The 14,149-nt window shown below is 41.3% G+C and overlaps 1 protein-coding gene across 7 annotated transcripts in view; it reads right to left on the bottom strand.

Annotated features, from left to right (window-relative positions):
* The window catches only part of FLNB (filamin B), an 83,999-nt gene that overhangs the window by 51,472 nt on the left and 18,378 nt on the right, over positions 1-14,149 (bottom strand). For all 7 annotated transcript variants that reach the window (XR_014506263.1, XR_014506264.1, XM_083419234.1 and 4 more), the window contains exons 2-7: positions 6,821-7,069; positions 5,617-5,714; positions 4,383-4,530; positions 2,720-2,838; positions 2,256-2,333; positions 1,535-1,697 (exon numbers count right to left, since the gene is read on the bottom strand). Coding sequence is in view for 5 of the 7 variants with exons in the window: in XM_083419234.1 (XP_083275360.1) it covers positions 1,535-1,697; positions 2,256-2,333; positions 2,720-2,838; positions 4,383-4,530; positions 5,617-5,714; positions 6,821-7,069 (855 nt within the window). In the remaining 2 variants the exon portion in view is untranslated. The remainder of the gene's footprint in view (positions 1-1,534; positions 1,698-2,255; positions 2,334-2,719; positions 2,839-4,382; positions 4,531-5,616; positions 5,715-6,820; positions 7,070-14,149) is intronic.

The following is a 14,149-nucleotide window of genomic DNA, read 5'->3' on the forward strand; positions in this document are numbered from 1 at the left end:
TAATGCATCCTTGACATTTGCAGCCAGAATTCTCCTTATCTTTATACCAAGGTCCTGCTTGTTTTGAAGAAACACTGCTAGATTTGTTTAGATTTATGTCTACCAGTTTTCCTATTTGGAAGGATTTAAAAGCAGCTGTAGTTTTGCAATATAGCCCAACAAGACTCGCACCCCCAGTTGGGAAAATCCTCGTTATACTCAATTCGCAGTCACCTTTTTGTTTAAGTTACTACTGCAAAATTCAAGTGCTATAAACTTCTAAGTCTAGTACTCAGTAAGTTCGTCTTCAGTGACTTCTGAAGAAACAATAGTGAAGCTACATGGCCAGATGCAAATGGCATAGCTACGGTTATGTCAAGTGGGAAAGCAAGTTTCAAAATTAAGTTATTGTGCATAGTAAATACAGTCCTCCCCACTGCCTTGTTGGAGCCAAACAAAGACCTGTACCAAAAAGGGAAAGAAAGTGTGCCCGTGGATGTATGCAAGTGTGCATACAGCTGCCTAAAGCATATTGCACACAAACACCCAACCAAGTTTCACCCAACTGGAAGTGATCGCTGTCATGCAGCACTGTTTACTCTGACTTGTATAGAATGGTAGGAAGGCTCTACAATAACAGGAACCATTAAAGGGCCACCATACCTGTTGAAAGTTGTAGCTGCAGTCAAAGCCAAGGACCAGCTTGAGAACTGACCTACACAGAACACTATTGCCACAGACATGAGATGCATTCCCAAGAACAATGAAGAATGCTTAGTTCAAATGCATGAACATCATGCACCTTGCACAAAAAGCTTATACTCTGCACTCCCTGAACACAGACACATTGGTAACCTTTCTTGCCAAAGAAACCCAAGGCCGTTGCCATCCGATTGGTAAATCAGAAAAAATGATGTGAATTCATATCAATGCCTACTAAAAAAAAAAACACCTGTTGGAAGACTAGTAACTGTTGGTATGAGGCAGGCTTCTGTACTGGACACCAAAGAGATGTAAAGCAGATATACACCCCTTCATGTCCAAACTAGGTGTTGTTATTAAGTACTGTGGCCAAGAATTGCAAATTGAACCCTGAAGCTTCAAATGCACCTTGAGCATCCTTAACCCATTTATTTGCATTTATTCTGTCTAGCAAGATTCATATACCACTTCATAAAAAATATGTCAGTGGTTTATATAAAGTGGCATGATATTAATTAAAAACAGAAATAAAGAAAACCCTTCAAAAACATCACAAATAATAAAATTTTAATAAAAGTAAAATTTTAATAAAACCCATGGAGCACTGTGCATTCCTTCCACCCTCACATATGCTCTGTGTCAGGGGAGGAGTCTCTGGCTATGAATCCAATTCCCATCACTCCTGACGTCTGGAAAGGTGAGATTCAGTGCTCAGAAACATCTGCAGAGCCCCAGGTTCCCTATCTTGTGTGGACACTATAGAGAGAAGCAACATCATGGCCCATATGAAGAGAAGGCAAGCCTGCTCACAGCTCCATGTCATAAAGGAAGGAATCTATTCAGCCCATCTTACCTGCTGTGTAAATTTCAAAGTAAGTAGGTTTATTGGCTATATTTCCTGTTACTTCCAAGCCTGGTCCTTTTGCGGTCACTTTGCTGGCATCTCCCTGGGCTTTATCAACATTGACTTCAAACGGGCTCTTTGCAATGTGCTGGCCAGCAAACAGAACTGTAACCTAGAAGTGTAGTAACAGTATTCAAGTTAGATATGCACCACGGCAAGCAGATAGCCAGTTTGCATTCACGCAATAGCAGATCCAGAGGAGTTCTGAATTCACAAGCTGACATTTAAAGTCAATTTAAAAAAACAAACAAAGCTTCTGGAGAAGTGTCTGCAGGCCCAACATTGAATGTGGTATGACAGCTACCATATCCAGATGAATTATACACATTTTTACAGGAAGAACACATTTTAATAGGGCACTGAATGTCAATCAACCATATAGTTCACTTTCTCACCTAAAGAGAAGGCAGGATAAAAAAGGCAGCTTAGCTACTCTAAAACAAAACTGACTACCAGTGTTGCCTCCACCTCCTCTTTTACCTGAACAATTGTTAGACCAGGCAATCAGTACTTTAAGCCGGGGGGGGGGGGAGAGCGTTGTCGCTCTCAACTACAGCTACAAAACTAGACCAACTTGTTTTGAGATAGTATTACAACAACATTGTCCGGAGCAAAATGTACTTGGCAGCTAAAACTCACGTCTCCCTCCAGAATCTTCAGATATTCTTACCTTGTGAGGTCCTGTAACCTTTGGGAGGTACTGAACAGCGTAAGTCTTGTTCTTATCGTTGTCAGGAGTCACCATCGCCTAAGAAAGAGGAAGGCATTAGGCAACTCAGTCATGCTTAAGTCTCTTGATCTTTTTCACTGGGCATCATATTGGCTGCTGTGGTCATTTTAGGATTTTAATTCTACACATTGTGCCTATTTTTATAGCGACATTTTTGTAGCCTGCGCTGGAGAGCATTTTGTAAAAGGCGGGCTAAGAGTACAAATAATAAAATAAAATGCCAGGGACTAAAATTAGGACCTTCTATATGGCCAGTACCCCTTAACTATGGTCCATCCTCATGATTCATGAAGCTCACTCAAATTCCAACACACCTGAAGAGGATTCCTTTACCATGGTGTAAGATAGTAGTAAGTGGTCAACCCATTTCCCTTCCCTGGCCCAAGACCTCTCAATATGCATACCTCTTCTCTGTTTCCTTCTGGATCTTCTACAAAAACCAATACTTCGCCTTGGCCAGCACTGATTGTGTCAACACTGAATTTGGCAGGCTGTTTCACCATATTTCCATGTGGTTCAATTCCTGCAGGAATAAAAGGCTGTGCTTAGCTGGCTGTAAAGACGACATGAAGAGCTTTTACTTGCTAAACTGTGATGCAAGTACATTATTTCCTAGAATTATCAGCACCAATTTGTAGCTATCCATGCTTTTAATGTAGCATCAGGACATAAGGGTGAAGAAAGAAGCACTGCCACAAAATATGGGAGGTTCAATTTGTGGCTAACGTGGTTAATTGCTATTGACAGACAAATCCACGGTGATGAGGCTGGTCTTAGCTACTGTCACATTAAACTGTATTTATAAATTAAATGTAAATACATACTTCTCAATGTACACATTTCCAAATGAATTTTATCCTAATGCACAGGTTTTGAGTAGCGAATTGTATTTCAAAATTTGGAGGTGTGCAGAATCCAAAAGAACTGTGTATTCGTCTGTGATATGTGAATTAGGAGTTTGCTTTAAAATTCTTAGTGTTGCTTAAAAAAGAAAAAATCTAGCATTGACAACATTGATACCTTAGATTTTAGTAGCTTTCTGAATATACATGTGCATTAGTTTTTCATGGTCTTCACAGGATCCCTGCTTGTTTTCCTTCAATAGAACTTCTGTTCCTCTCCAGGTTCTCATCCCATCCCGTCTCATTACAACCCCACTCACCAGCCTGCCTCCATCCACCTCCAGTTCCCTTGTCACTCACCCACCCAAACCATGCCCCTCTTACAGCTCGGCCAAATGGCAGCCCAAGTCAGCTATGGAGGAATAGGTTAGGGAAGCTCCTCAGCAGACACGCCTCATACTGAGGTCACCTAAGCTGCTGAGGTTCACAGCGAGAACAGCAACATGCTTGCTAGGGAACCCTGCATGTTCCTCTATAACTTGCCCAGATCAGCCACCACTGACAACACTCACCTGGGCCAACCATTCACCCACCTGCCTAGGATGCCTTCCTGCTAACCCTCTGCCTGGGCAGTCTGCCTATCAGTAGTCATGCAAACTGCAGTGTAACAACATTCTTACCATCTTATTATACACTAAGATATATTGTACTTTGCTGTATTATTTGAATACAAACTGATGCAATTTGTGCAAAATAAAAGCAGCAATCAAAATACAATTAAAAACCATACAACATAGTGCATTACAATTGCTACAACAGGCAGAAATACCATTAAGTGGACTGGACCCTCTGCAACTTTCCAGGTGGTCCATGATGGAAAAATGTTTGGGAACCACTGCCTTACACAAAGCAACTGGTCCCCTCCCACTGACAGTGATGAAGTTTAGGTTTACATCTTAGAACAAGACAATAGCCTTGCTAAACTGGTTCTCAAAGTGGGAATTTTCATGTGAGAGTAGGAGTGGCTTTTGGACTATTTCCACATTTTTCTGAATCTCAGCACTGCACTTAAACGAATACAATGCAACTTGGAAGTTTGTCTACAAACATGATTTAAATAGAGCAAGAACCAACTGGTCTTTTAAAGCACAATAGTTTTGAATGTATGTAACAAGATATAAGTAACAATACACGCAAGTTATAAGAAAAGCATTTTAGACCTCACCTCTGCCATACGCCCTTGCCTTCTTTGGATTAAGCTTAGGCTTCAAAGGAGCACCAGGTTTCAGCTTTGCTTTGGGAAACTGTGACAAGTAGGTCATTACAGAGTGTTCATCCACATCAGGGTGTATGATTTCTTCGGGAGCGATGACCTGGTAAATAAGGACATATTTTCATTAGGATTACAACATGTGAATCAGAGTGCCCCTCATGCATTCCTACACATCCAAATCACTGCCTGTCCAATAATTCCCTAAGTTTGGAAATATAGTTAACCAGTAGCATTCCCAAGAGCAAGAAGCCTTTTGAAAGAGTACACCGTGTAATTGCAACACATAGAATAAGTGCACTTTATTTGCACACATAGCTTTGTAGCTCGGTCATTTGCAGTTGAGTTACTACTGCCAGTCAAAAAGTTATGATGCCACCTTCCTTCCAACAGCTAATCGCTTGAAGTTGCACTGAGTGTTTTACTGGTCCCCCTAAACACCGCCTAGGTTCTATGTACAAACTTTTTTACACCTGTCAAATAAATACTTCAGTAGCACCAATTCAAAAGTACGTACAGCAGTCAAGGCTCTTAATCTTAGAGAAATGCCGAGGCAGATTTATTGAACTGGCACTGGCACAGTAAGTCGTAAGTGCTTTCTTTTACTGGAGCAAATAATGGGCATAATATGAGTTATTTCAATAAAGGCAGAGGAAACTACAGAAGTATTTCTAGCAGGGATAGGATCCAGCCCAACCTTCAAAGGAAGGGGGAAGGGGGGCTTCTATCCTTGTAAAAATGAGATGGGAAACTCGAGTTTTTCAATATTGTAAGTTTGCCATTTACACACATTTGTGTGCATTCAGCTTTATAGGCTTGGCAAATAAAAATAAAAGGGGTGCGTGGGGATCCAGGTAACAACTGACAATTCCACCTACTATTGAACCCAATATCTATTGACTATACAGAACTTTGGATTTAGGCACGATTCCCAGAATGTAACCCATGCATAAGTTATGGGCTTACTGTACACTAAAGAGGCAGCTTTCAAGGAAGCAGTCTCATCTGTGTGGAGGACCCATTGTTTTTAATCATTTGAGACGGTGACATTTCATACCACAGCAGGTATTTTTAAACACAGCTGAATTTGTGGGACAGGGACCATCAGATGCTACAAGTAAAATTTCTTCTGTTCATATCCTGCCACCTGGATATGCTGAAGCTCAAATATCATTTCTCTTCTCCGTACCTGAGGGACACCCAGCCAGTCATCTGCTTGCTGCATGGCTTCACGGGCATTATCAACAGGCTTCTTAGGGTCCCAGGTTTCCCAGTCTGGGCAGAGACCTAGCGAAGCAAGAATTATAAAGTTTAAAATACTATCCAGAAACATTTACACGTAACATAAATCCATTTTAATTTTAGCTAGCTAGTAACTGGTCTACCCACAGGAGTGCACGTAAGTAGGAAGTGGAGATTATAGTCCAGTAGCCAAGGTTTTCAGACTGCGAAGTCGGGATATGTGAGATAAATCCTGTTTGTATTGTTTGGCCTCCACTCCCATTTGTGAGGAAAGAGATTCAATGCCAACTTGATTGGAATTGCCTGCTATCCACCGAGCTACACTGACTGCTGAACCACTGGCTTTTCCAGTACTCCATGCTGCCAGTCTTGTCAAATTCTATGATTCTGACAAACTGCTCTCTAATTTACAATATGCAGTAACTAAGGATTACCCTGAAATTCTGGATGCAACATTTATCAAGTTGTTCTGCAGTGCTGAATTTTCAGAAAATTGTTTCGCCAGAAGTAGGAACAAATAAGATAGAATCCTCTTGACAACAGAAAGTAGCCAAAATGGTCTTCTGCCACACTCTCACCAACCCCTGCCAGGGGCCAGGGGTGACAGCAGGTTAGTCCACCAACATCCTTTTCTTAGCTCAGAAACAGGTGCCAACAGCTATAAGGCTACTGGCTACTCCTGGACCACAAGAAGGTTAACTTAGCCAATAGTCTTCTCATTCACTTGAGAGTTGGGTGCAGCAAAGGTAATAGCTCCTAAACATGACAAAACAGCTCTACTGCTGCATTTACATCCAGGATATTTTGTTAAAAAAAGAACTGTAGAAAAGCTTTTAGAATCCGTGGAATACTTCATGAAGCTAAAAACGTGCTGCTCAACAACTATGATTGGACATTTTGGAATCCATAAAATATGTACCAAGTTTTTTTTTATGATGCATTGCAAACTTAAAGCAATGCCTAAAAGTTGTGAAACCTTCATTAAGGGTTCCTGACCTTTATACAGACATTTAGAGCTTGTTTTCATAGGTGTGACTTCTAGCCAAGTACAGGACTTCTCAAAGCAAGGGAATCTTATTTACATTAAGGTAAAGATAAATCAACTGCTACTGACATAGGGCGAGAAAATGGAAAGGTCACAGGAGGCTTACCTGGAGCACAGCTATCAACGAGGGCACCTAATGCTTTGCCATCTTGCCAGTTTTGGTTGAAGTTCGTTATTGGCAAATAAGGGATTTTGTTCTGAATCCATCCCAAGAGTCTCTGTTTGGGAGTCTGTTTCTTGGCATCGTCATCTCCTTCATCTTCCCACACTGGCATAGAGATTGAGTAATGGAGGATAAGGGTCCATACTAACCCTAGGATTAGCTTCAAGTTCCCATCAACTATAGCTTTACTATCTGAAAAGAAGAAAAAACACAGAATTACTACTAAAACCACCATTAGGCATCAAGTCAAGCTGAAAGGTAAGAAATCCACTTAAAGGTGTTTGCTTTGAGCCACCAATCTAACCACACAGGAGTCAGGTGGATAATATGATTGGCAGACACATTGGTTTTTTCTATCTACCTAGGTCTCTATTGAGATCTTTTTACACATACTTTACTATACGCTTGATTCGTGGTTGGAGTAGCTTCCTCCAAGTTTCTTCTCAAGCCATCAGTTCAGCTGTCTACTGTCAACAGACAGATCATAATAATGTGAACTTGGGAACTAGGACAACCAGCCTATTGTCCTCAATCCAAGACCTTGCCCTGCAGGAGAGCATTAAACAGTTTATATACTGTCATTATGTACCTCCATAGTAAGTGGCAGTAAGCCAATCATACTAACTGGTAGATATCCCAAAAGGGTAGAAATCCTTTGCTCTGGTTTCTCTTCAAGAATGAATCAACCATGATTTAAGATTAATGTTTTACTCGGCTTCTTACAGAATCTGCATAATTGCAAAATTAAGCAGATTGACAGCAACAGACCTTGGGTTTAAAAATGGGGGTGGAAACCATGAGCTATTTCTACAACACAAACCTTTCTTGTAGAAAGGTACATTACATGGTGAATAAGATATACAAAGACAAGATGGAACCAATCTGCATCAGTCATTTAGAATTTAGAGAACAAAAGGAGCATTTACACAGCTAGGTTTCCATCCTGTTGCATATTTGGCTATAGCTTATTCACATCAATATGAAAATGTTATTTTTAGTCCAAGTATTCCCCCTCCTTATCACTCAACTATTAGTAGCAGACTTTCTACCAAGCTAGAAATTCCTTAGTACCCTAGTCAACGTTTGCCCGGGACACATCAGTATGTTGATGAAACTAGAAAGCCAAACAGATGAATGTGCTTCTAAAATGGCATCATGCCGACAAAACTGGACTTGGAAAGCAAGCTTCCCTACTACCTAGCTCAGATGTAAAATAAGCAAAAGTTCATTTCTATATTGACTCGTACAACAGCTATTTGTGACTGGGTACCAAAGAGATCTAGAAATAAAATGAGTCCTTGCATAAGTGATACTGCGGCTAGAAAACTTATGAAGAGGTTTGCAGTGTACCACCACTCTGGCCAGTAGTAAAACCAAAATCACACCAGGGAAATTTAAAGATTCATAGTTATGAAAACAAGTCCTTCCTGGGAACTCTTATCCAAATATTTTCAGGACTCACATCAAGCCCTGTTTGCCAGGTCTGTTTGAACTAGACCAGGACTCACAGACTATGGCAAGGCACTGTCTCATGATGAGGAACTGCTCACCTACACAACTCTCTCCATTGCAAAGCTCTATTGCAATGTTTCTGGCCCCAAGCACAAATATATTTCATGAGCAATTAACAGTGGAATTTCTATCTAGCCACTGTCATTTGTTAATTGCATCTTAAAACTGCTTAAGCAATACAGCTTCAGTCTGGAGGTTATGAAGGTACATGGCCTGAGGAACAGTGTTTAGCAAAATTGCAACATTTAAGCTGTAGACTCACACAAGCCAAGTTTGCAGGGCAGATCAACTGCTGAAGATAAGTTAGCTTTGTGGCTGCATACTGGTCTTTTAACATGTGAAGTCTGAGATTTGTCGGATTCCAGAGGGTCATTGCTCAATTCACTATACAGCTACAATATGCACACAAGATTTAAAGGGGTGTGCAATAGCCTCTTCTCACAGCTGCAAGGCCTTGCAAGAAAACAGTAGCCTAAAGTAATTCCACCAGTGAACCAAAAGTTGCACAAAGTGTAGGAACTCATTGGACATTTCCTCCTTATGTGGAAAACATTTCTACTCAAAAACTAGTAATGTGTTTGGGTAGCAGGCACCAAATTTTTACCTGCGCATTTCCTAACTGAATCATTGTATTTTAGATAATATGCAGTCATATGAGGGCAGGCCCTACATTAGCTGCTGAGGGATAGAGCTATAATGTAATGAATTGAGTTGCTTAGAGCCATTAGCCACAGGCAAAGATTTACAAGCATCGCTGAAGAAAAACGGTTCAGGCAGAAGCAGGCTTCCATAGTGATACAGGCACCGCAGGTCAAAAGTGCTCCAAATTTAAGGCTGAAACTTTGTCTATAGAAACACAATGGGGAGGCCTTCATATGATCTTGTGTGGTGACTACTAGAGCATGGGCAGATAACTTGTGGCCCTGCAGATGTTACTGAACTACCATCAGCCCCAGTGAGCAAAGCCAATGGTCACAGATGATGGGAGTTATGGTCCAACAACATCCAGAGATGTTAGAAGCTCATATATAAGCTCATCGCCAAATGGCACCTTCAACCTAGGTTACAGTCATAACAACAAGACTGTCTAGTTGCCTTTTGGGAGTGGGGATTTAATCATTATTATTCATTTCATTTCTATATCATTTTATGCAGTGATATAAGTTAAAAAAAACTGTTCCTTTCCCCTTATGGGGTACCCAAGAGCCCATATAGAGTCCTTTTGTAGGTTCTCTATCGGTAGGAGAAAATAACAGGGACCAACCAGAGAATATTGAGAAGCAAAGCAGCTAGTAAGCTTGATCTTTATTGACTGTTGCAACAGGGTGCTCCCCCACACGCTGGAGAGAGGAGGAGGACCTCGAACAATGGCGAGCAAGGCCTTATATCTCCATTTTGAAATTTCCTGCCCTGGAGCTCCAGACCACCCCTCCATACATACATCACAGAAGGGGTGTAGCCCAAGACCACCCCCCACAAACATAATACCTACATCACAGAAAAGGCGGTCTACAACAGAAATTTGATGGTTGTTGTTTTTCCTGACTGCCAGGTTATCTGATAATGCCTTATCTGATTGCCTTTTCTGGTAGTCTGGCCATTCCTTTTGAGATGGTAATTACTTAATACCTGGGACAATGGGAAGGTTTTGTTTTTCATTTCTTCCCTCCTTGCAGAGAAACATTTGGTCAGTTTGGGAGTTAAAATGGTTTCAGGACTGCCCTCCTGTGCTGCTTCAGATATGTGGTTTATATATTTATGTACGTGTTTGCTTGGTATATTTATGAACATTTATTATATATCTAAGGTATTAAAATTCTTATAACAGCCGCTTACAGCACATTAAAACAGCAAATAAAATAATCCAAATTAAAATAGCGACAAGGCATCTCTGCCGATCAGCCGACAGTCTATGCCAGAGAAGACAAATTTAGCATACAGTGGTACCTCGGGTTAAGAACTTAATTCGTTCCGGAGGTCCGTTCTTAACCTGAAACTGTTCTTAACCTGAGGTACCACTTTAGCTAATGGGATCTCTCGCTGCCGCACGATTTCTGTTCTCATCCTGAAGCAAAGTTCTTAACCTGAGGTACTATTTCTGGGTTAGCAGTCTGTAACCTGAAGCGTCTAATCCGAGGTACCACTGATTCTTTTCTGTTTTTCCAACAGTGAATTGTTTAAGTATTTAGCTGGTGGCCTTCTCACTTTCAGATGCTAGTTCTTCAGAAATTGCTGTAATTTGTTCCAAATACATCTTTGGTTGTTACCCATGCATTTTAAAACCTGGGACACGTTCAAAACAGTAGTAACATTCTGCCCCTTCTCCTACTTACAGCCCATTGTGAACCTGACATGACTGATCAATACTGAAACTGAGCAATCTCGCAAGTATGTACTTGCAGCCCTGGGAATTAGTCAGATCCTGGAGAACAGCGTTAAATATTTACTAAAAAGAAGAATAGTTATTCAGGTTTATTACTGGCATTTACTAGCTGGGTTAAGTTCTGCACTGCAATCCAAAGAATTCTTTTCAATACAGTCCAGAGGGACACCCAATAGGACCTTTTGCCTTGCTTAGAAACAGTTCTCATTTTGCCAGCAACCCACTATTCTGCAGGACCACCGTTCAAAACAAAGTTTACGGCTCAGTTTATTCACGAGTGCCTGGACTGGGAAACACCAACTAAAACCTCGTTGCATAATAGTCAAGTGAATTTGTTAATTTTTAAAAACTTTGTCCTGCTGCAGTACTACAAGGAATTTGCTCTTAAGACAATTAGCGGAAACACGATAAGCTACTGTGGTCAGTTTCCTTGGTAACTGGAATACACAGAAGAACTTTTTACTGGCATGAGCAAGAGATTAGAACATGGGCAAAGGAAGGACAGTATTGTTATAAGCTAGATTTGGCAGCTTGAGAAAACCAGGTTAACTGTCACTTGAAACAGGATAGCTCAGTCGGTAGAGCATGAGACTCTTACGTCTCAAAGATCATGGGTTCAAGTCCCGTCCCCCCACCATTGGGCAAGAGATTCCTGCATTGCAGGGGGTTGGACTAGATGACCCTTGTCCCTTCCAACTCTACAGTTTTATGATATTATGACTCTGGAAGTGACCAAACTGGGACATACCTATGGTGAACAAGCTCCTATGTAGTACTACTGGCCAAGAATGAAAGGCGGCCAGTTCTTAACTGGCATAGCAACCATTTGGATTGTGGAAGTAAGAAGTTCAGCAAACAGCACAAACTCCAAACTTTGACACCACTTTGCAACCGGGCATCTTGACTGTGCCACCTGTGCACCTAGTTTAGAACAGCAAGAGCATGGAGAAAAAGGCTGCTCCATTGCAATGGCAGCCCATTCCCCTAGATTTTCCTAACCCAATCCCAAAATAGGTTTTATTTGGGCTTGCTTTCAAATGCCGGGAGCAAAGTAAGTTGAGGGCAGGAAAGTAAGACTTCTAGAAAAGATTTTATGTTGGATTTTTTAAAAATGGTTACCAGCAGGCTCTGGGCAGCACACACTCTTAGGTCCACTGTAGGTCATCATACTTGCCATTAGCTCGGTTATGGTGTGCAAATTCAAATTTATTCCCTCCAGTTCATTTGTATTTGTTAGCCACACTATTTCTTGAAAGGGTATCCACTTTTTGCAATGTTTTCAGTAAGAATAACTGAGTTATTCAGTAAGAATAACTTTTAAGCAGAGGCTTGACAACCATATGTCAGGAGTGCTCTGATGGTGTTTCCTGCTTGGCAGGGGGTTGGACTCGATGGCCCTTGTGGTCTCTTCCAACTCTATGATTCTATGATTCTATGAATAATGTCTCTGAGATTGTCTTCTCCTGGCCTAGCCTTGATTTGAGATTACACCCAAGGCTCCTAGGGAAGGGCGACAGATGTATCATTTATAAACCTAGTGTCCAGAGAGTAATATACTTCTTTTGGCAAGCCTTCAGAATTTTGTACTTAAAACTTCAGGTAATAGTTCAGAGCGATTGCTATTATTCTACAAGGCAATACAACTAAAATACAGTATCCCCAGCCATGACATTTCTTTTAAGGGATTTACAGTATCTCAAAGGGTATGAGCCACTATAACTTAAATGGCAGGATTTCTTCTGTAGCCAAATGCACCCCTTCACCTTGGGTGACCCCTTACATTGGGTTCGAGGCATTGAAAATTGGCATGCCTTATAGGCAGACACACACCTAACGTGCTTGCTGCCTTCTAGACTGCACCTTTTCCAACAAGGGTTCCACAGGATGCTTGGGTCTGTCAACATTTTACAGTGCATTACCTGTTTTTACTTTGTAGGTGGATGTCGGGGGCAGGGAGAAAGGGCCATGGTACTAAAAAAAAAAGGTGTGTTTCCTCTAACCTATAAGGGCTGAAATCCACTGGTATAGCACAGCTATTTTTCCATGAAAAAGTGTAAGCCAGTTTTGTAGGTTTGATGCAGATCATGCAGATAACAGCAGCTAGTAGTACATAATTTGGTAACTTCTCTTTTTGGGGGGCCTTCCGCTGGAACAGAGGGCAGAGCTTAGTGACACATCTGCAATTTAAAATGACAAATGTGACCACTGAGATTATTATAAACCCGAAGCATGTTATTTTTGATACTGTTAGCTTATAGTCTAAAAAAAAAAAAGAACCACTAGAACTGAGCAAAGATTACTATATGCCTTAAAGGGGCAGCAGCAAAGGTTCTGCTACCAAGCTGCAATGCGGTGTGTATATGCTCACATCCACACACACTGTCACTTGGGAGAGGCATATTGTTCACCAGCATGTTAACCACCAACAACTCACAAGAGGAGAGTCTAAAACACATGACCATTAAAAGCATAAATGATGTTTAGGGCCAGAAATAGCTCTGAGGAAAGTTGCAGCAGCCCCGTATGCCTAAATCTGCAAGATGTATTCCTTGGAAGCAGATCACCCCCATGACAAAGCAAACAGAGGGTGCCAAATAGCTTTCTAGTTGTAGCAGAGAGTTTGGCTTCATATGCTTACCTTAAGATAGGTCTTTTAGGCAACATCAGACACAGCTTGTTGAGTTTGCAGGAAATGGGATGTTGCAACCCATCAAACAATGGAAGCATATGTACACATGTCTCACTACAAATTGTTCCCATTATGGTAGGACATGAATTGTCGTAATGTCTGAAACAGGTCATTCCTCCTGACCTTAAGACTCAAGCCTGTGGGTCCAAACCATAGCAAGAGGACATGATCTCTGAACTCTAGTACAGAGAATAAACATGTTGCAGGAAGGAGCAGTGCAAGTTCTTGACCAGAGTTGTGAATAGAAATGATATTTGCAGATTTCCTTGAAGGCAGAACTCCACCATTTAATTTTTTTCCAATGAAGAGTCATGTGGTCAGAGTCCATGAAAGCTTGCATCATAATAACTGTGTTGGACTTGATAGTACCACATGAATTTGATGTTCCTGCTACAAGACGACTAACACAGCTACCATTCTGGACACTAATCATTTCAGACACCAGGAAAGAGCCAGAGTATGATACTACAAGGAAAATACAGAACATACTAGAAAAGGCGTGGGGGAGGGGGGATATGTGGCTATCCATATGCTGCTGACTACATCTCCCACCATCCCTGGTTGCAGCTGATGTGAGTTGGTCCACCAAGTGGAGGGCCACATGATCCCAATCCCGCCATCATCAGTTGCCTTACAATGGCTGCAAATGCATCCTTAGGTGTCTTGTAAACTAGGGAAGATAAAGTTG

This window comes from Podarcis tiliguerta (genome assembly GCF_965153285.1).
Source record: "Podarcis tiliguerta genome assembly, chromosome: 2".
Classification (NCBI taxonomy): Eukaryota; Metazoa; Chordata; class Lepidosauria; order Squamata; family Lacertidae; genus Podarcis; species Podarcis tiliguerta.